The following is a 25,975-nucleotide window of genomic DNA, read 5'->3' as shown; positions in this document are numbered from 1 at the left end:
CAAGTCTCTATCCTTTATATACTCCTATATATACCCATGAGAGGTCGACGTAATAGATTAGAAAATAATATAAAATAACAATTAGATTTTTCTACATGGCGTACGTTTACGCATGCATAGTACTCTATCTGTCAAAAAAAAATCAACTTCTGGAGTTAGAATTTTGTTCCAAAAAAATCAACTTCTTCTATCCTACTGACTTTCAGCACATTAAACGAGAAATTTTATACCTTAAATACCCTCTACCTATCTATCACCAATACTACTACTTTCTTTAATAATGAGGAACACTTTTTTTAATAATGAGGAACACTTTCCTTTATACTCTCTACCTATCTATCACCAATACTACTACTTTTTTTTAATAATGAGAAATACTTTTTTTAATAATGAGGAACACTTTGGGTATTTTTACTCCTCGCTAATTTTACATTGGGATGCTAGGATTCGTCTTTTTTTAGAACGGAGAGGGAGTATATTCTAACCGAAACTCCTAATGGGCTATCGATCGCCCCTAGTCACCCCCCTCCTCCACGTGGTTTTCTTTTCTGGCACCGCATTACTTTCCTATTTTAGTAAATTTATGCACCTAAAGTTTATACACCTCAAGTTTATACATCTAAAGTTTAGAGACCCAAAGTTTATAAATCAAAAGTTTATATGTCCGATTCAAATTTAAATTTGAATTCAAATATTTTTTATATATAGTATTTCTATACATCTAAAGTTTATACACCTAAAGTTTATAGACCCAAAGTTTATATACCCGATTCAAATTTGAATTTGAATTATATCGGATTCAAATTTGAATTTGAATTCAAATATTTTTATATATAGTATTTCTATACATCTAAAGTTTATACACCTAAAGTTTATAGACCCAAAGTTTATAAGTCAAAAGTTTACATACCCGATTCAAATTTGAATTTGAATTCAAATATTTTTATATATAGTATTTCTATACATCTAAAGTTTATACACCTAAAGTTTATAAGTCAAAAGTTTACATACCCGATTCAATTTTGAATTTGAATTCAAATATTAGTTTATAAACCCAAAGTTTATAACTCAAAAGTTTACATACCCGATTCAATTTTGAATTTGAATTCAAATATTAGTTTATAGACCCAAAGTTTATAAGTCAAGAGTTTACATACCCATTTCAAATTTGAATTTGAATTCAAATATTTTTTTTATATATAGTATTTCTATACATAAATTTTTCAACTTTGCTTTTTTATTTTTTAAAAATTTATGGTGTAGTAGGAAGAGATGAAGGAGAGGAGGAAGGAAGAGAGTAGCGTATAGGGGGATGGGGGGTGATCGCCCGGAGCAGTCACCCGCCCATTAGCCACACCCTATTCTAACACCATATGCGTACGTTTACAAGATGATGTATAATTACTTCATCTTGAGGAAGTATCAAAGTTGTGGTGGAGTGGATTATTTCACTTAAAAGGGTTAAAATTCTGATATCCACGTGCCCATAATGTTAAAAAATTGAAGTTTAGTACACGATAAGAATTTACTCGTGGTGGTCTCTTGATCATGTATTAAGTATTAAGGTGGTATTTTCATGAACGTGTATATATGTATAGGTCTTTAATTAATGTAACAAAAACGAACTACACGAATATTCTTCTTATGTTTTTGTATATAGGATTTAAGGGCCCTGATTCAAATGATTGAAGCTTTTCAAATCCTATGAAATTCCTATGGAATGGCACATTGCATGTGGATTTTAAAGGAAATTTAGCAAGAGGTCTAACTTCTTGAAAAATTTCCTTTGAGTCTACCTCTTTCATCCGATTCCTGCGTTTTTCATGCGCTCCAATCAAATGACCATTTCTATGTTTTTCCTGTGTTTTGCAATCCTCTGTTTTACACTTCAATTCCTGTCAGAATCCTTTTGTTTTACTATTCCTCCGTTTTTTCTAACCTGCGATTCAAAGGGGTCCTAAATGGTTCTATGAAGTGGGTCCCCATGTTCGAAAAGTTACCGATTCTTTGGGAAAGCTGGCGAGACCAAGCCGTTACGGCCCCATGGGGCCGTTCCTGGCGAATGTTAAGCTCCCTGGCTAAATTTAACACGTCCCATCCCATCACCACACATTGCATGAGGCTGTTTTCTTGAGAGCTCACCTGAACAGTCGAATCTACTGTATGCAGCTTTTGTAACACCTTTCTCCTCACGACCGACTCCGTGCTATTGGGTGTTGGCCACCACGGATCCATCGGCGATCGAGTCTCCATTCGTACGCCAGACCGAGCCCATGATCTACACGTACTACTATTACTACCACCAGACCCTGTGTAGTTTCCGCACAAAAAAAATTTACACCTTATCACACCTTTCTCCTCACGATAGACTCTGTGCTGTTGGGTGTTGCCACCACGGATCCATCGGCGATCGAGTCTCCGTTCGTACGCCAGACCGAGCCCATGATCTACACGTACTACTATTACTACCACCAGGCCCTGTGTACTTCCCGTGCAAAAATTTTACATCTTGTCACATCGAACGTTTAGACACTTACATGAAATATTAAATATAGGCTAAAAAAATAACTAATTACAGAGATTACAACTAATTTGCGAGATGAATCTTTTAAGCCTAATTGCTTCATGATTTAATAATGTAGTGCTACAGTAAACATTTGCTAATGATGGATTAATTAGGCTTAATAAATTCATCTCGTAGTTTACGGACGGATTTTGTAATTGTTTTTTTTGTTAGTGTCCGAACATCCTATACGATATCCTATATAATATCTGATGTGACACGTTAAAACTTTGAGCATTGCTCCAGTCCAGCATATTGTACCTCGAGGTACCAGTACCTTCAGGTACCAATTTAAATCCAACCGTTCATTCACGGAGGGTAAGATTGAAAATCTCACACGCTAAACAGCTCATGATCGTGATGCTCCTTCTCTCTGACTGAGTGACTGTGTCAACGAAGACTCCAAGAGCAACTGAGCAAGTCCAAACCAAGAGCAAGGACGTGGTGGGAGCGCGACAAGGGGTGGTCGGCGCCGGTGGTGCCGGGGGCGTCGGCGGCGGGGTGTTGGACGGCAGCGTGTTGGGCGCCGGCGGTGTCTGCACGGCGGCGAGGTAACGAGGAGCAGGAGGGGTGGTCGGCACCGGTGGTGTTGGACGGCGGCGCCTGCGTCGAAGGCTGCTACGCGGCGGCGAAGGCGACGAGGACCTGCGTCGCTTGCCGATGTGCTTGAATCCAGCAGCGAGATTAGGGGAAGGGCCGCGGTAGACGTATGTCACCGGCGAGCTTGGGGGAAGTGGTGCACGGAGGCTCGTCGGCCCCCTCCACCTCCACTCCGGCTAGCCTGTCCATCCCTGGTGAGAGCCATCGATCGATGCAGGCATGCAGCATCTTTTGGAGAGAGAAAAGACAGGAGGAAGATGAAGAAGATACACGCGAAATTACTTAACTACCCTTGCTTCTTTAGTACTCCATCCATTCCAAAATATAAGGCATAACCACCCTAACCCAAAGACCAAGAAATAATTATTATTATTATCTTGTAGTTTGGATCATCCTAATAAATACAATGCATGCATCCAATAGAATTAGAAAGCATGAGAGTGAAGGATCTAAAAAAGTAATATTTTATTGGAGAAGTGGTCATAGTTAATTCTCTACATGTATGCATGCCTTATAATATGGAACATCTAAAAAAAGTGGTTGTGACTTATATTATGGAATGGAGGGAGTACCTTTCTATGCTCTATAAAATCACGTGGACAGTACTACTAGGTACAACTCTTTCTCACCCGTTAGATCAAACGAAATCGATGGTTCAAATTACATGTACGGGCAGGTACCAAGTACCTGCTGGACCGTAAAAATTCTCTAAAACTTTAGTGTCTTAACACCCCATGTATCGGTGGCCGGGGCCCGGGAGCCCCAGAGCGCGCGACCAATGATGCGCACGAGTACACAACAGCGAAAGCGAAGCATGCATGCCACGCGCGCGCCGGCGAGCACCCACCACCGCAGTGATCCCTCGTCGAATTCACTCTGATCCAGCCGCTGCCGCACCCGCCGACCCGCGGGCGCTGCTGCCTGCACACCAGCACGTAAAAGCGCGCACGGCTCGATCGTCGCGATGGCCTTTCCCTCCAGTCTCGTGCGTGCGTCTGGCCGAAAGAGGAGAGATATATCGACCACGGCAGCGACGCACGCAGCGTGCTGCTTGCATCGGCGCACGATGCACCGTCTCGTGGTTGCCGCTCAGCGGGAGCCACACTCGGATGCGTGTATTACGTATGTGTCGCTGTGCGCGTCTCGTGTGTTGCTGTGCGGTCCGCGGTGGCGTGGACCACACGCTCCACGCGCGCGCAGGCCATGGGCGCTAGTATACCATCTTTCTGTTCTGTTCCGCTCTTCCAGGTGGCTAGTGGCAAAGCCTGTTTGTCTTGGACCCATTTTCGAAACGCTCCAGATCATCAGTGTGAGTTTGTGACCGTGACGTCCCAGAGTGGCCACGTCAATATATAGTACTCCCTCCGGCCCATTTTAAACACCACTACGAGTTTTCATATCTAACTTTAATTGTTCGTCTTATTTAAAACTTTTCTATTAATATTTCTATTGTATTATATGATAATAAAACATGAATAGTACTTGATGTTTTTTTTTAAAAATAAGACAAACGATTAAAATTGGACATTGAAACTCATATGCGCTTAAAATGAGACGGAGGCCGCACACAAAAATCTTGTTGGAAGTCCATATGCATGTACGTAATATTCACGAGGATTTGAACCCTAGTGGGTTGAGTCTAGGAGTGGGTATTCGGTCTGACCAAAAATTTCGGTTTCGGTCTTCGATCTTTTGGTCATTTCACTCTTTGGAAAGTGAAGACCGAATTTCAAGGCAAAATGTCAGAACCGACAAATTCGGTCTCTGTCTTTTCGGTCTCGGTCTCGGTCCTAACCGAAATTCAACAATATTTTCATATATGCAAACAAATAATGAAAAATTTCAACACAAAAATCACAAAAAATTTCGTAAGCACGTATTAGTAAAGACTCTTATTAGGTTGCATGCCTAAAAGAAGTAGGGATGTGAAAAATAGAGTTTAATCCTATTGAACTTAGTGGGTTTTAGGTTGCATTTAGATATTTTTGCTAATTCGGTCTATTCGGTTAACCGAGGAGACTAACCGAATTGAGAGAACAAATTTCGGTTTTTCACTGCCTAGGATCGAATTGATGACCGAATTTTTGGTCTCGGTCTTTTTCTACCTACCCCTAATTGAGTCATGCACCCACGAGTCCATGACTTCATCACCACACCGCTGGTGCTTCCTAATAGTACTACTATTAGTATATCTCTCCTCCATGTGTCTGCCTTCTTTGTGACCCCATCGATCGATCGATCGATAGCTTTAGAGTGTGTTTAAGAAGGAGGGGATTGAGGAGATTGGAAAGATACGTAAAATGAGGTGATCCATTAGCACATGATTAATTGAGTATTAATTATTTTAAACTTTAAAAATGGATTAATATGATTATTTAAAGCAACTTTCCTATAGAAATATTTTGCAAAAAACACACCGTTTAGTAGTTCGGGAAGCGTGCGCGCGAAAAACAAAACTATTTTTCTCTCTTTCTCATGCGCTCGAACGCAGCCTAATAGTTGTGCTTCAGAAAAGTTTGTTTGAAAAAACTAGCACTACTGCTACTTTAGCAGGACTGTGCGTTTATTGGTACGGGGTGACTGGATGATTGCCGATTTGCCTTAAACTTCCTAGTTTCCTACTTCTGTTGTCGATGAGCGATTAACCTTGGCCACTGAGGCACTGTAAATTGCCCTAGCTAGATCAGGCTTTCGGTTTCAACCAATAAGTTTGTCACTGCATGCGTTCTTGGCGACTCATTGGTCCGTTGCTACCTTTTGTCATTTCGATAGCCTTTTTCATGTCACCGAAGAGTCAAAGGCAGTGATCAAACGCTGATGATCTGATCCACATCCAAGTAAATACTACAGGTAGTAGAACTCTTGCAGTAGATCAGCCAAACCTACAGGTAATTTTCACTGATTAGTGATTACAACTCTACGCACTGATCTAGCTCGACTTTAGTTGGCAACTGTTTCCTCAAGCTTCTGTACAATTAATGAAACTAAAATGTGATCCTATAGCACGATATGACTAAACAAAGTCAAACGACAAAACGGTATGGGCTGGTTTGGTTTGTGCTTTGTGGCCTAAATTTAGCCTTAATTACCAATATTGGTAATTTTAATAGTGTTTAGTATCATTTTGTTTGATGCTAAATTTTGACATGCTTAGAAAAATATACCATTTCAATAGCAAACTTAAGCTATTTTGGCTTTAATCCAAACACAATATTGCCTTGTCAAAATTAGTGATGCTAAAACTTGCCAAAATTCAGACATTGTTTGTTATTTTTTATAAGACTCTTTTTGTCTGTTGGGCTTTCTTTCAAAGCCGGGTCAATATAATTAATCTGTTTCAAAAAACAAAAACTTGCCAAAATTTTACATTGATAAAAATTGGTAGATCAATTTTGGCCATAAACCAAACCTTCCCTGTATACGCTCAAGGAATATTGCTCGATCTTCGCGTAGTAAACACATCATTCGTTCCTACCAAGAGTGTTCGGTTAACCGCCCTATCATCCTCTTCTCATTGTCACTCGACACAAGGCGCACATATACGCACACTCGCACATGCAACGCATGAATGTTACTAGCTTAGTACCTTTCAACCTGTACGCCTGCAGTAACAATAATCTTAGCCAAAAACTAAATCCCAAAACGAGATAAGAGCCTGGTCATGGCCACACCGACGACGTCCATCCCCTGAAACGGCCAACTGATAGCGTCCAAATTAAGCACACACATGTAAGGATTACTGCACTGGCTAGACATGCCACACCACCAGAGACAGAGACGCAAGGATGGCGACTGTACCAGCAGCAGCAGCTAGCTAGCTAGCTGCAGGCCTGAGCTTAGCATTCATGGCATGAACAATAAAATGGAACAAGTGAGGCACACGGACTGTGCACAGCGTGCAAGGCAAATGTACTTAACAGAGATGGACACCGGCCCGGGTCACAGTGTAACTGCCCAGATTTCTTCTTGGTGATGTACGAGAGATGTGTTTGTTGTGCTGCATGACTGCATCTCTCCCTGTGCATGGCTAATGGGTGCCATTTTCCATGTGCATATGCCTCAATAATGAATGCAGGTGCAATTCCATGGGGTCCATGAGATGGTACTATATATCCGATGTTATGTTTAATTTCTCTCTCCCGGTCTTCCTCTTTTCCCTGTTTACCTGCAACACCTTTCCCTTTCCTGCGATTTGTTTACTTGCAATTAGTTGGGCAATTTGTTTATTTTATTACTCCTACCTGTGCACTTGCTTGTGTACCAGGCAAGGAGTGGCCTGGCTGGCTAGCCGGGTCACTTTTTTAGGTGCTGATGTGAAATTGGCTGGTGTCTTGGCATGAAGGAGACAAGGACATCAGACATTCCATGACTTCATACCTTCCCAAACTTCCAAACAAATACCCCAATCAGTGTCCGTCTGTGTTCTAAGCAGGCAGGCACCTTTTTTTGCTGGTCATGTGGCTTATCTGTTTGATTAGTATAAACAAATGCAGTCTTGATCGAGTACTGGGGAGTAGCTTTCTCACGAACTTTGGCTGGAGGATGAACCGTGGGTCCTCATGTTAGTGGGGCTCATCTGTCATTGGAATGTAATGGCAATGGGCTCTCTCATCTCTCTTCACATTAGCCCAGAAACCTTAGCTAGAAGCTCGTGCATCAGTGGCTGCAGCTCCAGGTTTATGATAAGTTTCCAGAGAGAATATACTTCAAATCACACTGTCCGAAGTCTGATAATTCACACAACATTTTGAAAGGAAAAGTTAACGGAGTCTGGGGGAATAGAACTAGCTACTGTGTACTGCTTTACATGCCCTGTTTATCTCTTCTCCTACTGCTACTCTGTATTCGGTCGATCGATCCATTCATCATACTGTTACCTTCAGAAAAAAATGAAAAGTGAGTAGTCGTTGTACTGCTACTGTTTTGAGATTCCGAATCAAATAATTCCAAAATGGACAGCATAAGTCCATTGAGTCCTCGATCTCACAGCAGCTTAAAGAATTATAGCAGTGTACTATATTGGCTCTACTATTTTTATATGTTCTCCGAGGGACCTGTTTTGCGCGTCTGTGCAGTCATATGAATGCATTCGAATGCCACATTTTCTGCCATCAAGCAAAGCTGTAAGGCCCAACCCGGCCAATTATTTCACGTCCACGGTACACACATCGCAATCTTTCTTCTTGGAAGATATCTGCAAGAAAACTTTTAGTCTGAATCAATCAATCAGTAGCCATTCTTACCCAGCCAAAGGCCATGGCTTCAGCTCAATGCTGTCCCTCTGAAGCTTGCATAAAGAAAAATTACAGTAAACAAGAGGACATCGCTTGCAAGATTAGTACTAAAAACGAATCAAACGGGCCCCGTATCAAACTGAATCGCCTCTCATGGAATACAGTTCCGTTGCGTGGATGCACGAAAGTAAGAACAAATTAATGGCTTGCTCATTCCGTCATGTAGTACGATTGTACGAACGTACAAACCGGCAGCTAATTGACAAGGGAAAAACATCACCTACATTATATACACATACATAATCACGCGGGGACAGCTGTCGCTAACATGAACAGCTGGTGAACAGACATAGCATGATGTTCAGGAAAGAGTGGTTCTTCAGTCTTCACCGATGTGTAAAGAACTATAGCTAGAGACTAAAGACAAAGAGAGACATACATACCTATACATATATACTCTCTTCTTGTCCATTGCAATGCTAGACACACGTACGGACACAACATAGTTTACGTCGAAATCATCCATCTCGGAGACGAAGCTCCGGGCATTTCTGCTTGGTCCAAGAGGTGATCATCGACAGTGCTCTCGTTCATCCATTGGCTGCTTCCTGACTTGTGATCAGGACCCGTCCAAGACGATGCAGCAGATGCAATGATCCAGGCAACGGTGAAATGCCAATGCCATGAGCGTTGCCGCAGGCTATCTTGCAATACACACTCGATGCCCCTGTCGTCGCTTGCACACATACGCAACAAGGTACTATAATTTGAGGTTTGACAAGCAGCTTTCAGCTCCATTTCCCTGGAGAAACAGGAAAAATTGGTAGCAATGTCAGCTCATGCATGATGGTGGAATATAAATCCAGCAACTTTGAATTCAACATGCATGCATGCAGTACAAAAAAGTACAGTATGTTCTTCTATTCGTGGTGATAACCTGCTTACAAAATTGTTGCGTAGACGGCATAACAACTGAATAGGTGAATGAATTGCATGCACATGATGTCAGTCCACAAAAGAAAGCTACTAGTTCATAGTTTTACTAATATAATTACTTGTCCTATGCACACATAATAGTATAAAGTATAGTAGTATAACCATAGGGAATACCTTTAGTCAGTGATGTAAAAGAAAAGAAAGGGTGATCGATTTGATCTGATTCTTCAGGTCATGGGCGAGGGAGCAAAATTAGCTGTTGGTGCAGAGAAGAGGAAGACAGCAAGCAAGTAAAAAGAAGAGCTCGAAAAGGTTAGGACAAGGGCAAGTGGAGGTCAGTCACTTTGATAGAATGGCATGTTACATACATACATAAAAAAATAGAATGCTGTAACAGATGTGTCCTTGGGGAATAAACATGCAGTAGCAAACAAACCCTGGTTTCCGTGCCCAACGTCTGACCGTCCGTCTTATTTGAAAAAATTATAAAAAAAATTAAAAAGACAAGTCACGCATAAAATATTAATCATGTTTTATCATTTAACAACAATGAAAATAGAAATTATAAAAAAAATTCATATGAGACGGACAGTCAAAATTGGAAACGAAAATTCAGGGTTTGCCTTTTTTTTGGGACAGAGGGAGTAGGAAGGAATAATGTCTCAAGGCGTTTCTGAGCGGCCAAAGTTACACACACACAAAAAAAAAAAAGAGAGGAAGAACTAGCAGTAGTACTAGCCTACAATATGTTATAGTAGCAGCATATGACCATGTACCTACTCCATCCAGTGTTCCGGTGTTCCCTGATTCCAAGCTGATTGCATCAAGACTGGAGAGCTCATGCTCTTCCAATGGCCAGCTTCCAATCCATGCATAGATCTAGCTAGCTAGCTAGGCCATCACAAGGGTCTAAACGAGAGCCACGTCACGCACAGGAAGCCCTGTCTCCTGCTTGATTATTCGTAGGCATCCTCCCTGACCAGTCGAGGGTGTACTGTTTGTCGTTGTAGCAAGTAGCAGAAGATGAGGATCAATGATGCATTTGATCGTGCTGTATTCGAGTGAGCTCTGAAATTTTCATCTCTGATGAGACATGGGTTTTGGTTCGCTGCTGTTTCATGGATGAACATGTAGAATTGAGTTGAGTTCAAACAATCAAACGCCTGCAAAATTGTACTGCGACGGACTTGTTTCAAATTTTGAATGGACCATTTCTGCTATATAGCTGTAGTCCTGTTGATTCGCACTCGATGTATTGTTCAAACCATCCAGGGAAAAAAGAACTTGCCATTGTCTTTTTATAATTTTGTTCCAAGCCGCCGTATGATGCCCAGGACATACTGATATGTGATGTGGTTCATACTTTAATTATGATCCATGTCGACAGGGTCACCTTTTTTCCTTGTTAAGTGCAGCAATGCTTTGACCAATTGACGTCACCAAAACCATCACTTAGGCCAGCTTTAGCAGACAGGGCAATCTTAATTGTATACTAGTATATTATGCCTGTATTGTACTGGAGGAACCATGCCATATGATTCTGTCATATGTAAGGCTATGTTGCTGCAAGCTCCCTGCCAATTCTGAAATATTTAAAAATTTCCCAGTTTCAGGATGGAGATTCTGATGTCTGAAATCTGAATCCTTGAATTCTCATTGCCCAGGAGTTGATGGGCCTCAAATGCATCCTGGAAGCTCAGCCTCAGCATAGCCCATGGGCTATATAAACTCTCTTTGCAGGCTTTCAACAATAGGCGAACCTGATACAGAGTGTCAGAGTCACAGGAAGCACAAACTGAAGATCACGCTCAGAAAGAATCCAGTGAGGTACTGATCGCTTAAATGCCCATTTGTTCCCTCATAAATAAGAGGCTGAAGCTAGGAGCAACATGAACTCATCCCAATCATATCGGTTTCATGATTCAATATTCAAATGAACCCCTCGAGCAGCAAATGTAAACTAAATCATTTTTCTTAGTGTTGACAAGAAACATCACAGATCACACCACAATAGAAGATTGCAGGATGTTAACCAAACCCAGGAGGCACATCAGGATCCTCCTCATCATCATCCCCAGGGCAGCTAACGGCGTTGGGCTCACCTTCATTTGGTTTCACTTGGTTATGATTCTCAGTATTTGACGACTGCTGCTGCTGAGTTGCCATGATGTTGCTGCGCTGATGATCACTGAAACCAAATCCTGGTGGTTCCTCTGGATCATCATCTTCCAGCTGGACTGCAACAGAAGTTGATGCTTTTGCTGGGGACACTTGCTCCTCTTTGGCATTCCTCTTCAGTTTCTTTGAAGGAGGGTCCTGCTGCTGCTCAGGGTTCATCATTCTATTGTAGACAGTTTCAGAAGTTCCTCGGATATCAATTTCATTTGATAGGATGACACCCCATATCTCGTCTGAGATTTGACCCATTATTTTGCTCCTGGTTCGAAAGCACATCACAATAACATATCACATTATTGATATCTAGTCCGGTGTAGTAAAAAACAACAATAAAGAAAAACTAAAATGTAGTTGTTCAGCTTACCCGATATCTTGGTAAATCGCATCAGAAAGATCTTTCAGCTTTAACTTTTCAGAGCCATCTTCATTTATTACCACTGACTGCTTCACCTCTGCAATTATGTTGCTGCGTAGCACCTCCTGCATGAAAATAAATTGCAGCCAACTTATACAACTACACAGCATTAAGGTCTTATCTGGTCTTCAGATGTGTGCTTCTGCTAGGCCAGCAGTAAATCAGAGTGAAACATGCTAAGCTTGATTAACCATGTATGCTGGATGTACATATAATACACATAAACTTATAGAAACACAGCATTTAAAACTTATCTGGCTCACAGTATGTGTGCTGCTAGGCCACAGTATGCAAATCAGAGTGAGGCACACTAAGGCCCTCTTTGTTTAGGCTTAGGCTTATTGGCCTAGACTTTTAAGTCAGCTTATTGGCTTATATGATTTATAAGCCGGTGGATTTAATGTCCTAGGTTTAGTGGTTGAGTCATACATCTACCTCACATAAACTAAAAAAGCTTCTCCAACCTAGTTTTTGGCTTAATAGTGTTAGAGTGGCTTATGGCTTCAAAAAAGCTAAACGGAAAAGCTGCTTGTTTGTTTAGGCTTAGACTTTTCGACTTATAAGTTGGCTTATAAGCCTAAACAAAGAGGGCCTAAGCTTGGTTAACCATGTATGCTGGCTGTACATATAATACACACAAACTTATGGAACTACACAACATTAGGACTTATCTGGCTCATACCTGTATGCTATTGGGCCATAGTATGTAAATCAGAGTGATACGTACTAAACTTTCAGCCTTGTTTGCAGGCAAATCAGTATGAAGCCAAGACTATTATAAAAAACAAATTCTATACTCTAGGATACAACTCTTTTTTGCAGTCATGGGATGCATTTACAAGTTTACAGTTGTGGGATATTAGTATATATCATGGGAACACGTTTACAGTCACAGCGGTGGGGTGCTACAAACGTCTTGGGTACTAGTTACCTCTTCCACATAAATAACAATGAAGGCATGCCAAATTTATGGCATAAAATGAGACTATCTTCAACCTTCAATGGGGTTATGGGGCGCTTGATTCTTCAATCCATTCACTGTATCCCTTTCGACACAGCTCTACAGCACATTTATCTTTTATTTATCTATAATAATCCTTACTATCTATATAAGTACAATCCACTAATTGCAGTTAACTTAGGCCATTCCCAACCCAATGACTAGGATGTTGTCCATAGCATTAAATAAGCTACCACCTAGGATGAAAGATGATGTGCCAAGTGAATAAATGAGGAAAGAGAAGAAAACCAGGTCTTGCATGAGACATGGTTTCTACACAACATCCAAGATATCATGTGAGATAAGTAGCATTAAATTTAAGTATGAAAAAGTGGTGTTTGCATTGAAATCTAGTACTAGTTTCTTGATGATGTAGAGTTTATGAAAACTATGACTAGTGTCTTGGGTTGGAAATGGCCTTATGGCTATGAAGAAGCCCTCACGTTGAGCCAGGTCATCATAATTGTTTCAGCCATTAGATGTCTGACAGCCCAACGGCCACACCATCTTTAACCAATACTTGCAAATTTCCTTGTTTTTTTACACAATTAGTCGGTTCAAATTCCTGCAGCAACGCCTTGGTTAACCCACCAGTATAATAGAAAGATATGTCAACAATGTGTAATTGTGTATGCTTCCCAATTCCCAACACCAAAACTAGAAAACACAATGCTACTACAAGAAAATTTCCAACTTTACTACTCACATGGACAAAGTAAAATGACTATTGAGGACGCAATGGTTTCATTGGACAATGTAAGAATATATGGACCTGAAACACAATTTCCGATGATATGAATAAGCTGGTAATCAATATGACTCATTTATGACGAACAAAGGCGCAACCCTACTCACATTCATATGTCAATAGATGACTGTATAAGATATGCAAGGTTACCAAACAATGTAGTAATGAAGTAAAGCACACAAACAGAAGCTGCAAAATTTTCTTACGTTCCAAATTTCCTCCGAATATATTATCAAGTTCTAAATGCGTTGCTACAGCAACATACGATTGGTTACATTCCTGATAAAACTTGAATCACGTAGTTCTGGTAATTCATGAGAACAGACCTGCTCAGAGCATATACATTCACACCCAATGTCTAAAACTTAACACAAGAAGGCACATTGCAGTTCGCCTGAAGTTGAGATAATGCAGGATGATCTATGCTAAATCCACTGTCCCCATGGATGACTTCAGGAAAATCGAACCCACCCAATCGCGGCTATACTGTCAGTGACCCCATACCAAACGCAGGATCAACGCAATTCTCAGCGAGGGTTTCAATCTAGAGCGACCCCTTACAGCAAATCCTGCGGTATACGAGGGGGAAAGTGGGGAGCGTATGATGGGAGCTTACGTTGTCCTTGACCTTGCGGATGATGGCGCGGCGGAGCGCGTCGAAGTCCCCGTCGTCCTTGGCACGCCCCACCACCTCAGCCCTCGACGGCTCCCGCCGCATGCCGAGTTCGCGGAGATCGCTCATGGGAGCGCGGGGGTGGAGCACGGCTCCGCCGCGGGAACCTGATTCACCGGCGTACGCCGCCGCCGCCGCCCTTCGAGTTCGTTGCAGATTGGGGAGGGAGGGGACTCCGTGCGCCGCCGCTTGCTTCCCTCAGAAAATTTTGGGGTTTCGTCGGAGAGAGCGAGAGGCGAGAGGACGAGAAAAAAAAGAAAAGAAAAGAGGAAAATACTCACGCGGTACGTACTCAAGCCTAGTCCCTCGGTCACATCAAAACCCAACCTAATCAAAATTTACAGTAGAATAATATGTTATATTCAATACTAAATTGGTTATTTAAGGTACAGAGGCAGTACGACTCAATTCGTCCCGGTGATAAAATTGTCTACCTCGTCCTGGTGATAAAACTGTCTAGCGAAACAACCCGTAGAATTTTTCAGTTTCATTGGTTGACAACATTCCCTAATAAATCAAAACAGTTTATTAGGAAATAAAAAAAATTATAGATAAAACTTTTATATGTTTATTCGTAGTGACTTAAAAGCCAACGCTAAAGAGAAATGGCGTTGAAAACATCTTAAAATCAACTTTAAAAATTCAAATTTTGACTTTTATTTTGGTTTATTAAGTCAACCAATGGAGCTCTGAGAACAAAAGACAATGGTGGTGTTTGAATCTCTTGAAAATGAAGATAAAGATAAAGATAAAGTGTTTCACGTAAAACGAGGTAGTAATAACATGTGATTAATTAAGTTTTAATTATTACGAACTTGAAAAATGGATTAATCTAATATTTTAGAATAAATTTCATATATAAAGTTTTTGCATGAAACAGACCGTTTAGCAGTTTGAAATGCGTGTCACCAAAATCTTCATCTTCATCTTCATCCAACACTTGTTGGAGAAACGATAAATGCATCAGACATCGAATTCAGAAGAAAACACAACGCCTTCGCAATTTTCCAAGAACAACATTCTATCAAAAACAGCACAGATATCATCAGCCGAAGGAGAAACAGGCTAGTATGATTTTTCTTGTCTAGGAGACACGATGCCTCAACTGGCAATCGGCAAGCAAACCAGATAGTACTGAAGAATTCACGTTTCAGGTCACATATTCAATTTCATGCGGGATACACAGAGATATTCACGATGGCTACAAGCTCTCATATTCATGTCAAATGGTAGATGCTCGCGACTTGAGAGAATCGCAACGCGACTGGAGAAAAATGCAATCTGATTTCTTCTGCTCACGCATTCAAAGTTTCTGTCCATAACATGAGTGAAGCTCTCACGGCTCAACGGCTGAAACGCTCTGAAATCGACTTCGGTATGAGGCTGGTTGTGTTTGACTGTTTCTCCAGCCTGCGTCAAGAAACGAATACTGTTAGGATTACATGTAAACATGCACGCAACATGTGCAAGGGGAAGGCAGCAGGAAGTAAGAACCTTGCAATCTCTTCGACAGATCTCATTATTTGCTCTGAACTTGTTTCAATCACTTGTCCCCCAAGTATCATTTCATCTAAAATTGTATGCAGCTGCATTTGATATTTCAATTAGCCTAATAAAAATAGTGATTACCTTTAAGCAGTAACAATCATCACTATGACACTTCCGTTAAAAAAAACAATCATCACTATGACACGAGCAAAGACAGTTGAGATGAATTGTTGTAATGTTTGGTATTGACGACTGAGGGCAGCATTACCAAAGGTGTGGGCTTAGCCCCTAGCTCTCTCTCTCTCTCTCCGCAACAAAATTTCCAGTGTTACTTTTTTTTTACCATTTGTGTACTAACAAAACAAACTAACTTACTAGCAAAACAATATTGGTCCTCTCTTGTAAAGGACCATAAGCATGCTTTATGAACTTGACCCTTTTATATTCTTCAAGCCCAGCCTCAATGGAGCATATTCAAAGTAAAAGGATCAAAACATGAGAATCACTTTACCTTGTTGAAGTTAAATACGATGTCAAGCTCACACACATTCTTGAAGCATCTGTCCAATGTTTCAACAAAAACTGTGCACAAGATAAAGTTTTCTACAGATTAATTGATCTGCTGCAATCATGGCTGATAAAACGGGGAGTTAAAGTGAACTTAACAGAAGTGAAAAGAGCTGAGTAGTTCAGCAGCTACCCAGCATTGGACGAACAAACAGTGCATGTTTGGGGTTGGGATTTGAGGAGTAGCAAACCATCAATTATTGAGAGAATGCTAAATACTAGTAAATAGTAATGTATGAACACTGAAACTGAAATAAGTGCCACAGTCATCAGCTATGAGTTTGAATCTAAAAGAGGAATTGATATAAAGAAGCGCAAGTGACATTACAATAAACATGTAAAATAAGGCAGGTCAAACAACTGAACAAGCATGTAGTAAGATCGAACATGAACATAACAATTATTTTTGGCATGGGAGCGTAAACCATGACTGTATGGTTGTTGCCTTGTTGGCATGTCACATGAGTCAAACAATTGCAGTAACTAATAAACAGTTTCATCAATAAGGCACTAGATTACCTTGTACAAGATCAAGCACCGCAAGTTCATTTTCAGAGCTATCAAAGACAAAAACAAAGTACAATGTGGCCAAATGTTTGTAGACCAATTTCGCTCCCTGAAAGTGCAAAAGAAAAGGTTGACCATCATGCTATCATATACAAATCGCTAAAAAAGTTGTTTGTTTCCTTGCTACAGTTTGACTGACATATAGAAGAGAAACAGACAAACAGTAAATTTCATGAGGAAGCATGAACTTGTACAGACGTCAGTTTTTTTTCCTTTACTTTTTTTTTTTTGAAGAAAGTGTTTGCAATTGCATACAGATTGACTAAAAGTCTAAGATAGTGGCAGGTTACATAACAAACGAGAGAAATCAACTGACATTAGAGCAAGGAGCTTTCAAAAATTCCTATGTCAGTTCCAGCATATGCTTGTATTTTAGCAAGATTTATTACAAGATCAGTCTTGGAGAGGGTTCATTACCGGTCCAAAGATTGCATCAACCTTGACGAAATTGCTGACACTGTCCGGCCTTGCAGACAACACTGCAAAACGTGCTTCACAAATCAAGCATACTACGTATAATCGTATACAAAAGGTGAAGAGCAGGAAAGTAGACTGTGGGTGATACATACACTGGAAGACGCCGCGGACGAGGTCCTGATGCTTCTCGGGGGGCTGCATCCAATAACCAATCCATGAAGCAGAGAATAGATAGAAGGGGAGAGCAAAGTGGTCAAAAGCATTTCGTCAATCACGTAAGCTGCTATTGGTCTTGGGTGGGGAAATTGACCCAGCACTTGTCGGGTGGGCGAAGATTGGAGGGGTGGGTGAACGGGGTAGAATCGAAACCTGGTAGCTGTAGAACTTGAGGAGGCGCGGCTTGCCCTGCGTGCTCATCACCATCACGGCCTGGATCATGGCTGATGGGGATGAGGAAGAGGCGAGCGAAATCAGTCGGGTGGTGTTTGGTTAGAGTCTGTAAACGCAAATGGTAACTGAATCAAATAAAACTGTTAATGGAATCAGATTCAAGCAATCCTAAACTTTGTTTGGCTTGATGGTGTAATGAAAGCCATTTCCTTTATTGTGTTTTGAATGAATACATTTAACGGTAGTAAGATTGCATAGCATACAAAATCTTCCTACAAAGTTTTTTTTTTTTTTGATCTCAGGCAAATTTCATTACCCGGCTTTAGAGAAAAGCCCAAAACAGACAGAGTCTTCCTACAAAGTTTGGGTATCAAGATTATGTGCATGTACATTTTTAGATTTGAGCGAATACAAATGTGAGATTTATCTACAATGATGTACAGAATACAAATATGTAGATACGCAAGAACAGAAAACATGAAAAACATCAACAGATAAAGAGAAGAAATTACACCAGCAAACCAAACAAAGTCAGTAAAACAGACGGTTTTTAGTCAGTAAACCTGCGTGATCCAGTCGTCAGGCAGGAACTCCGCGGAGGCGGCGGCGGACGGCCCACCTCACCCCCCCCCCCCTCCCCCCGGCTCGCCGAAACCCTAGCGGAAGCTCCGGCGATGGACGAGTGCGGCGGAGGCGGCGCTGCTGCAAATGTGGTGCCCGGCGGCTGTGCAGCACAACAGCCGCAGCACGCGCTCCGCCACGAGGACAATCTTCCGCGCGCGGGGGTGGGGGGAGCGGCGCCGGCGAAGCGGAGAGCTTCTCTTTAGATCGTAACAGCTCGCCGCTCGCGTCGCGTGTGTACAAGGAAGGGGAAATTGTGGGGGCAATGATAGGTTAACGCGTTCATTTAAAATTTGTTTCAACGCTCAAACACTGAGCGCCTGTAGCTCAGTGGATAGAGCGTCTGTTTCCTAAGCAGAAGGTCGTAGGTTCGACCCCTACCTGGCGCGTATTGTTTCGTTAACCAATTTTATTTTTTTTATTGTTTTGTAATATATGCGCGTATTGTTTCGTTAACCAATTTTTTTTATTGTTTTGTAATATATGCCAAAGACTACCTTCGATGTTAAATAATTTTAGTTTGTATTTTCCTAGTACAAGATTTCATCTATTTTGATTTGGTCCAACACATTGAACAATGTACAGAACATGGCCATCTAGGTGTTAGCAATTTCATCATTTGTTGATTACGAGTCATGGCGCTTATTAGGAAAAAAAATGTGTAAAACTTTTATATTTTTTTTACTTAAAAACTACTTGGAAAATAAACTGAGATAAAAAGAATTATCATTTTTTTTGCGAGGGAGAATTATCAAAATTAATTGTAGTGTAAGTTTTAAAGTTTAACTAGCTGGGTGACCCGCGCAATTGCGCGGCTAGCACACATACAAAATTTATATATTTTTAATCTGATTTTACTTCAAATTTATTAAATAGCTATCTCATTGTCTTAAGATTTTAAAAAACCAAACCTTATCATCCCCGTGTTTTCTAATTTTATAGTTCTAAAAGTCACACCAGTTGTTATCCCTTACTTATGTCATCTCATTTTTTATTTGCTTGCTCGATCTACCACGGTTTCTATTCATTTTCCTTGGAATCTATAAAAGTTGGATTGTATAGTTTTTAGAGTTTATTATCTCGTTGGGTTTTATTTTTATAATTTCTAGAAGTCTCGTTAAACGCCGCTATTATACTTCTCTACGGTCCGTCCACTTCCTCTTCTCTTTATTGTCATTGAGATTTTAAAAATCGAACATAATTATCGTTTGTGTTCAGTTTTTTTACTTTCTAGAAGTCTTGCCAAACCATCAGCGGCTTTGCCACTGCACTCCTCTACGGCTCGCCCGCTGCATGCACTCCTCAACGGATCGCCTGCTGCATCCCTTCTTTATTGTCATTGAGATTTTAAAATTGAACATGATTATCATTGGGGTTTACTCACCTTGTAGTTTTAAGAGTTTATTGTCTCGCTGGGTTTCATTTTTCTCTAATTTTTAGAAGTCTGATCAAACGTTGACACTATACTCCTCTAAGGTTCGTCCAACACCAACTCTTTATTATCATTGGGATTCTAAAAATTCAAACATAACTATCGTTAAAATTCATTTTTTACTTTCTAAAAGTCCCGCCAACCGTCGACGGCTCTGCCACTGTACTCATGTACGACTCGTCCGCTACCTGTCCTTTTTATTGTCATTGAGATTTTAAAAATAGAATATGATTATCATTGGAGTTTATTTTTTTTACTTTCTAGAAGTCCCGCCAACCGCCTTGATCGGTTGCTTCACGGCCTGCCCGTCGTTAATCCTTTTAATCGTCATTAGGATTCTATTTGGTGTTTTATTAATAGTTTTAGATGTCCCATCAAATGCCACCACTCTACTCCTTTATAGATCTGTTACTTAATTAATCTCGTTATATGTTTTAGATGATCTTTTTTTTCAATAGTCTTTATTTTTTATCACCAATTTTAGTTATTTATAAGTTGTCTTATTTTTCTTTTTCTAATTTCAGAATTTATTTTATTTGTATATCGAATTTTAATTAATATTGTATTGTGTTCTTTTAATATTTTTATTTTTATTTTCAAATCAAGTTGTTTCAAAATTGTATTCGTACTTGAACTTTCTTTTTAATTTGTCTAATTTTGGATTTTTTTTATTTTATACTTAATTCAATTAATCTCGTATTAGATTCTTATATGGACTCTTCTTTCAATATACTTTATTTTTAATTTCGAATTTAAGTTAATTTTAAATTATATTTCTACTTAAACTCTTATTTTCTTTTCTTTTTTCTAATTTCCAATTTTAATTTACTTTTTATTCCTAATTTTAATTAATCTCTTATTGGGTTTTTATATCGACTCTTCTTTCAATATTGTTTAATTTTAATTCTGAATTTCAATTATTTTTAATTTTTTTTTCTACTTGAACTCTTCTTTTCTTTTTTGCTAATTTTGGATTTTATTTTATTTTTTATTTTGAATATTAATTAATCTCGTATCGAGTTATTATATGGACTCTTCTTTCAATAGTGCTTATTTTTAATCCCGAATTTCAGTTATTTTTAAATTGTATTTCTACTTAGACTCTCATTTTGTTTTTCTTCGATTAATGTGGGAATTTCTAGTCCCCACAACGAACATGGTGTCTCCTTTGAAAGAGATAATAAAATATGAATAGTATTTTATGTTTGACTTATTTTTTTAATATTTTTTGAAAACTCATGTTTGCGCTTAAAATAGGATGATCAAAGTTGGACACCAAAACTCATGTTTACGCTTAAAATAGGATGGAGGGAGTAAGGACTAAATATGGCCCTGTTTACATTCCAACTTTTTTCTTCAAACTTCCAACTTTTCTGTCACATTAAACTTTTCTACACACACAAACTTCCAACTTTTCCATCACATCAAACTTTCCTACATACACAAACTTCCAACTTTTCCGTCACATCGTTCCAATTTTTTCAAACTTTACACAACATATATTGAAGAATAATTGTATTGGTAGTCTAGATGTGGTGTTTTTTTTTCCATCTGCGGCCAGTTTTATGGTATGCTAGCTTCTGGATTTTATTTGGCTGCAAGTCTGAATGCATCAATTAAATTGGGTTTGCAGTGGACAGATCTAGTGATAGTTCAATTCCTTTTTCACTTCAAAATCCAAATCTACGTATGTATTGAAGCCATCCGTTTGATTTATTTTTTTCTATTTGGAATCCATATGGTATTCAATTTTTTTCTTTCCCCCAATCGGACAACATCCTAGCCAAATACAATAAGGAATCAGACATGCATGCATGCATATTTGTGATGTACCTCAAAGATCAGAGTTACTTTCCTATTTGTATCGAATAGAGTTTGATTCATACTGAGAGAACTTTTTTCTGATAAATCTACACCCTTTAATTTAATCCATTACAATCTAATGGTATAGATTTTTTCTCTTTTTCTCCGATTAATATGGGAATTTTTAGCCCCCACGGCGAATGTGGTGCCTTCTTTTCGAGCTGTCTTAATAATATAATAGATAGATTTTTAGTTATGGATGATAAACTAAGGAGCAGACCGATGCATGTTTACAGTCTCATTTTGCTTATTGGAGAATCAGAAGCAGTAATAGATTTTTTGTTTCCCGAGATATGGCGGAGATCTTACATATCACTATCAACAAAATTGTTATATGTGGCAGGAAACAGTTGATGGAGACTAGTAAGACTACCATTACCAAGTTCAAGATCTTAAACACTAGGCTATACTTCGTTTGTTACCAGCCACCTAAATTCATGTCTTTGTAGTTTGTAACATGAATGCTACTGGATACATTTTCAGCCACTTTGCAAAAATGATATCGACATGTCAGAAACACAAACCACAAAAAAACAGAGAAACAACAAAATACACAAGTGGTTTCATGTCCTTTGTGTGTGCATAGGTGGCTGTAAACGAAATACGTATGTGAAGCTAAATAATAGCTGAGATGTTGGATTCGATGTTTTGCCACTATTTAGATTGGGCAATTGAACGCACGTTAAAAGGCCCCAATCAGTTACATATGGGCATCTGTTCACAGTTACACATTGAGAAATTAAATAAAAAATTGCCATCAAAAGCAATTTCCATTTTCCTTCATGGACAACTATATATTTTATTATTTCCTTTTACTTTTTCGAATGGCAACTTTATATTTTTTTTTCTTCTGGGCTGCCAAAAGTACCAAACGGAATTATGCAGTCATGCATGAAGAGGTGTTTTTTGGACTTTCGTGTGCAATGTGTGAGGTGTCAGTTGAGGGATTTACGGGGCTCAATTCCTTGGAGAAATAAATTCGTATAATTGAGAGGAAAGCCTCTTTTCAGGACTACTAGTCCACTGTTCGTCTCTTCCTTAGCATACTGTGTGCATAAGTGAAGAGGGGAAGGGGGAGCCAGGCATCTTCGAGCCTAGGAGCTCAATCTGGTAAGGAATTATGTCCTTGCTTAGCTCTGTGCTCTTCGATACTGTTCATGGAAACACTACGCAGGATTCCTTGTTTGGGAGATGCTTCAGGTGTTCAGTGTTAAGTCAGAAACTGGAAATCAAATTTCTTGTTCTCTGATTCCCCAAAATCTTATACTCTGTGCAAGTGGGGATCATGATTATGATTACATTATGATTTTATCATCCTCTTCTTCCCCGTTCCATCTTATGCAGGAGTATGAAAGAACTATCAAATTATTCAGCAGTACTTCATCCTTAGTTTAGAAAATCAAAGGGGATTTCTAAAAGGAACCTTAACACTGCATCCTAATAAGTTCTTGAGTTGTTTGCGAGTTTGATTTGCTTTTGTTAAATAATTTCTAGTTATGATTCTTATCATTGGGGAAAAAAATTCTTCCATTTATGTCCTGTATGCAGAATTCATCGTAGTTCTTGAGAAGTATCCGGTATCTGTATGTATTTCATATTCAGAATTTAGCAAGGTGTTCGTCCAAGAATCTATCTTCTGCTCCTATGTTTTGTATGAATAGGTCATAGGTTTTCATTTTCATCCGTCATGTCCTATGTAGAATTCATAATACATGAGCAGTATCAGTGTCAATGACTTGCACAGTTGTGCTCGGCTGAAAAATTTGTCATATGGTGCAGTTCATCACAGATGCCTAAAATCCTTCCATTTTAACACCTTTTCTTTAGTTTTTGATTGTTGCAGATGGAATACCCAAGGACACTCACTTCCTGACCGCTCAAATATCCCATCCATTCCATGCTCTGATGTGAGCAACTCGGTTCCAAGAATCTTGGAAACATGGGGAAAATTCCCGGATCAGCAGTCGCCATGGCCACGCCGCCGGAGCCGTCGTCTTGGCTGAGCCTCAAGGTGTTCTTCCTGAGGGTGAGCAGGTGCGAGGTGAACGAGTCCATGCTGGATTCTGTGACCGTCACCCACGCCCCGCTCACCCCGGACACCGTGCTCGAGGTGAGCGGCGGCAGCGTCGCCAGCAACGGCCACGTGTCGCTCCGCCTGGACCGCGCCGGCGGCGTCGGCGCCGCCGCCACGGAGGGCGGCGACTCCTGCACCTTCGTCAGCACGGCGGACGTCAGGGTGTCCGGGAGCGCGCGGTTCGACGTCCAGTGCAGAGGCGAGCGGCTCGTCGTCGGGATCCTGGACACGCGCGACGCCGGCGCTGGCGGCGGCGGCTGGGTGATGAAGTGCCAGGTCGCGGCGCAGCGCGGGTCGGGCCTCGTGAGGCGCGGTAGCAAGGAGGCGAAGCCGCCGGTGGTGGAGGTGTACGTCGCCGGCCTGGCCCGCGGCGCGCCGGTCGTCTTCACGAGGGCGATGCAGCTGCGGTTCAGGAGGCGGCGCCACGTCAAGGCCTTCATGGAGCCCATCCCGGAGCACGGCGAGCCGGCGGAGGACTCCAAAGAAACGCTGCCTCCGAAGCATGAAACCGAGGTAAAAAAATCCCAGCATTTTCTTTCTCTCCGATGAATCTCCGTTTATTTTATCATCGTCGATTTCTTGAACTGAAATGCTTGAGCTGCACCGTCAATGTAGGTGTCGGAGTACAGGTGCTACAAGCCGGAGCAGGACGCCGGCGACGCCGACTACGACGGCTTCTACGTGAAGCCTGCAGGCGAGGAAGACGACGACGGCGATTTCTCGTGGTTCACCGCCGGCGTCAGAGTCGGCGTCGGCATCAGCGTAGGCATCTGCCTCGGCATCGGCATCGGCGCCGGCCTCCTGGCCCGTTCGTACCACTCTACGTCGAGGAGCCTGAGAAGCCGGCTGATCTCGAGTCTGTTCTGAACATCAACATTGCATCAAGATCACTGTCCATCTCAAAATTCAGATATCCCTCTGTTGGAGATGGACTAGTCCAGTGTGTGTGTATATATCCTTGTTAGTATAGTTGTTACTACCGTCGTAGATAGATGAGATGTGCTATCTTTGGCACTGTTGGTTCACTGGTTTATACTTATATGATCAGGCATTGTCAAATTGAGACCCTTTCATATCTACCCAGATCGATCAATCGATGTCATTGATCACTAGTGCATCTAGTCTAGAGCCCTATGTTGTTAGACTAATTTCATTTGAAGATTGCACAAGTCTATTCCGCACGGTTATTACTTGATGCGGCTATTCTTGAAGATTGTGGCGGGCATCGCCGGCCGGCGGCCATGGCGGTCTGATAGTCACATCGCTGGGGAGGGACCCAACAGGAATAGCGGGAAACTCAAGGGGCTCCACCGGAAAACTCATCCGAATTGGTAATTTGGTATGGATCGGGCGATGCCGTCGCTAGCAATGGTAGCGACCCAACACGGATGGGACAAGACACGGCCCATCGTTGTTTGCGGACGGCAAGGGGGGAGGCGCGCCATGTTATTGGGCTCGTATTCGGACACTAATACGAAGGAAAAGTACACCGAAGGTCCCTCAACTTGTTGTCGAGTTACAAAATCATCCCCCAACCGCAAAACCAGATATCCGACGTCCCTTAACTAATCAAAACCGGTGACAATAAGTCTTTCAGTAGTTTTAACCCCGGTTTTATCCCACATGTCGGAATGCCACGTCATCTCTCTCCCCTGTTCTCTTCCTCTCTCTCCGCCTGTTGAGCGCGAGCGTGAGGCTCTCCAGTACTGAGCTGCAGGCGAGCAAAAGTGGGGGAAGACGTCGGCGCCGCGGGGGAAGCAACCGCTCCTGGAGCACCTTGAGGGAGGATGGTAGCTCGACGGCCTCAAGCTCACCGGCAGAGTCGGAGGAGAGCGGCACCTCCGTACTCCGATGGCGGCGCGGCCGCCTTCGAGGAAACTGCCACATAAGCGCCACGTAGTATGCCACATAATTGAGGAGACTGCACACTGAAACTAGCCCATACGACTCTTTGTGGGCCGAAACTGCCCAGTTACGCAGCCCATGCCGTCGAGCTGTCGGCAAATTGAAAACAGTTTTGCTAGCATTGAAAACTATAATAAATTTGTAGTGGCAAATTTAGACTTTTCCTCAGCGGTCAAGCGGGCCCACATGCAGTGACGGAGAGCTCGTATTAGTGGCCTCCCTCAATCTCTGTGTTCACGCATGACAGCCGCATCAGTTGCCGCGCTCCAACGTATATAAAACCATCACGGATCGTTCAAGTTGT

The 25,975-nt window shown here is 41.2% G+C and overlaps 3 protein-coding genes, 1 long non-coding RNA gene and 1 other non-coding gene across 7 annotated transcripts; 2 read left to right on the top strand and 3 right to left on the bottom strand.

Annotated features, from left to right (window-relative positions):
• Positions 1-8,585: 8,585 nt before the first annotated feature.
• LOC136355726 (uncharacterized) lies at positions 8,586-10,765 on the bottom strand. The gene is made up of 2 exons (XR_010740038.1): positions 9,508-10,765; positions 8,586-9,199 (listed from the first exon to the last, which is right to left on the bottom strand). It is a non-coding gene; the product is annotated as an uncharacterized lncRNA (long non-coding RNA).
• A 396-nt stretch (positions 10,766-11,161) lies between these two features.
• On the bottom strand, positions 11,162-14,592 carry LOC4332140 (uncharacterized). The gene is made up of 3 exons (XM_015775382.3): positions 14,291-14,592; positions 11,876-11,991; positions 11,162-11,770 (listed from the first exon to the last, which is right to left on the bottom strand). Exons 1-3 carry the CDS (start codon positions 14,414-14,416, stop codon positions 11,362-11,364), a joined length of 651 nt encoding a protein of 216 aa, XP_015630868.1. The 5' UTR covers positions 14,417-14,592; the 3' UTR covers positions 11,162-11,361.
• A 730-nt stretch (positions 14,593-15,322) lies between these two features.
• On the bottom strand, positions 15,323-18,623 carry LOC4332139 (AP-3 complex subunit sigma). 2 transcript variants are annotated; one of them, XM_015775383.3, is made up of 8 exons: positions 18,340-18,623; positions 17,756-17,882; positions 17,539-17,581; positions 17,387-17,448; positions 16,922-17,018; positions 16,347-16,417; positions 15,842-15,933; positions 15,323-15,757 (listed from the first exon to the last, which is right to left on the bottom strand). In XM_015775383.3, the coding sequence occupies exons 2-8, from the start codon at positions 17,822-17,824 to the stop codon at positions 15,691-15,693; spliced, it is 501 nt and encodes a 166-aa protein (XP_015630869.1). In that variant the 5' UTR covers positions 17,825-17,882; positions 18,340-18,623; the 3' UTR covers positions 15,323-15,690. The 2 variants fall into 2 exon arrangements, with proteins under 2 accessions (XP_015630869.1, XP_015630871.1); XM_015775385.3 differs by having other exon boundaries at positions 17,756-17,826.
• A 90-nt stretch (positions 18,624-18,713) lies between these two features.
• TRNAR-CCU (transfer RNA arginine (anticodon CCU)) lies at positions 18,714-18,786 on the top strand. Its single transcript has one exon. It is a non-coding gene; the product is annotated as a tRNA-Arg (tRNA).
• Positions 18,787-22,665: 3,879 nt separating this feature from the next.
• Positions 22,666-24,878, top strand: LOC4332137 (uncharacterized protein At1g01500). 2 transcript variants are annotated; one of them, XM_015775381.3, is made up of 3 exons: positions 22,666-22,802; positions 23,520-24,279; positions 24,382-24,878. In XM_015775381.3, exons 2-3 carry the CDS (start codon positions 23,632-23,634, stop codon positions 24,631-24,633), a joined length of 900 nt encoding a protein of 299 aa, XP_015630867.1. In that variant the 5' UTR covers positions 22,666-22,802; positions 23,520-23,631; the 3' UTR covers positions 24,634-24,878. The 2 variants fall into 2 exon arrangements, with proteins under 2 accessions (XP_015630867.1, XP_015630866.1); XM_015775380.3 differs by having other exon boundaries at positions 22,689-22,802; positions 23,536-24,279.
• The last annotated feature ends 1,097 nt before the right edge of the window (positions 24,879-25,975 follow it).

This window comes from Oryza sativa, chromosome 3, assembly GCF_034140825.1.
Source record: "Oryza sativa Japonica Group chromosome 3, ASM3414082v1".
Taxonomy (NCBI): Eukaryota; Viridiplantae; Streptophyta; class Magnoliopsida; order Poales; family Poaceae; genus Oryza; species Oryza sativa.
This window is presented reverse-complemented; position numbering and strand designations above follow the sequence as displayed.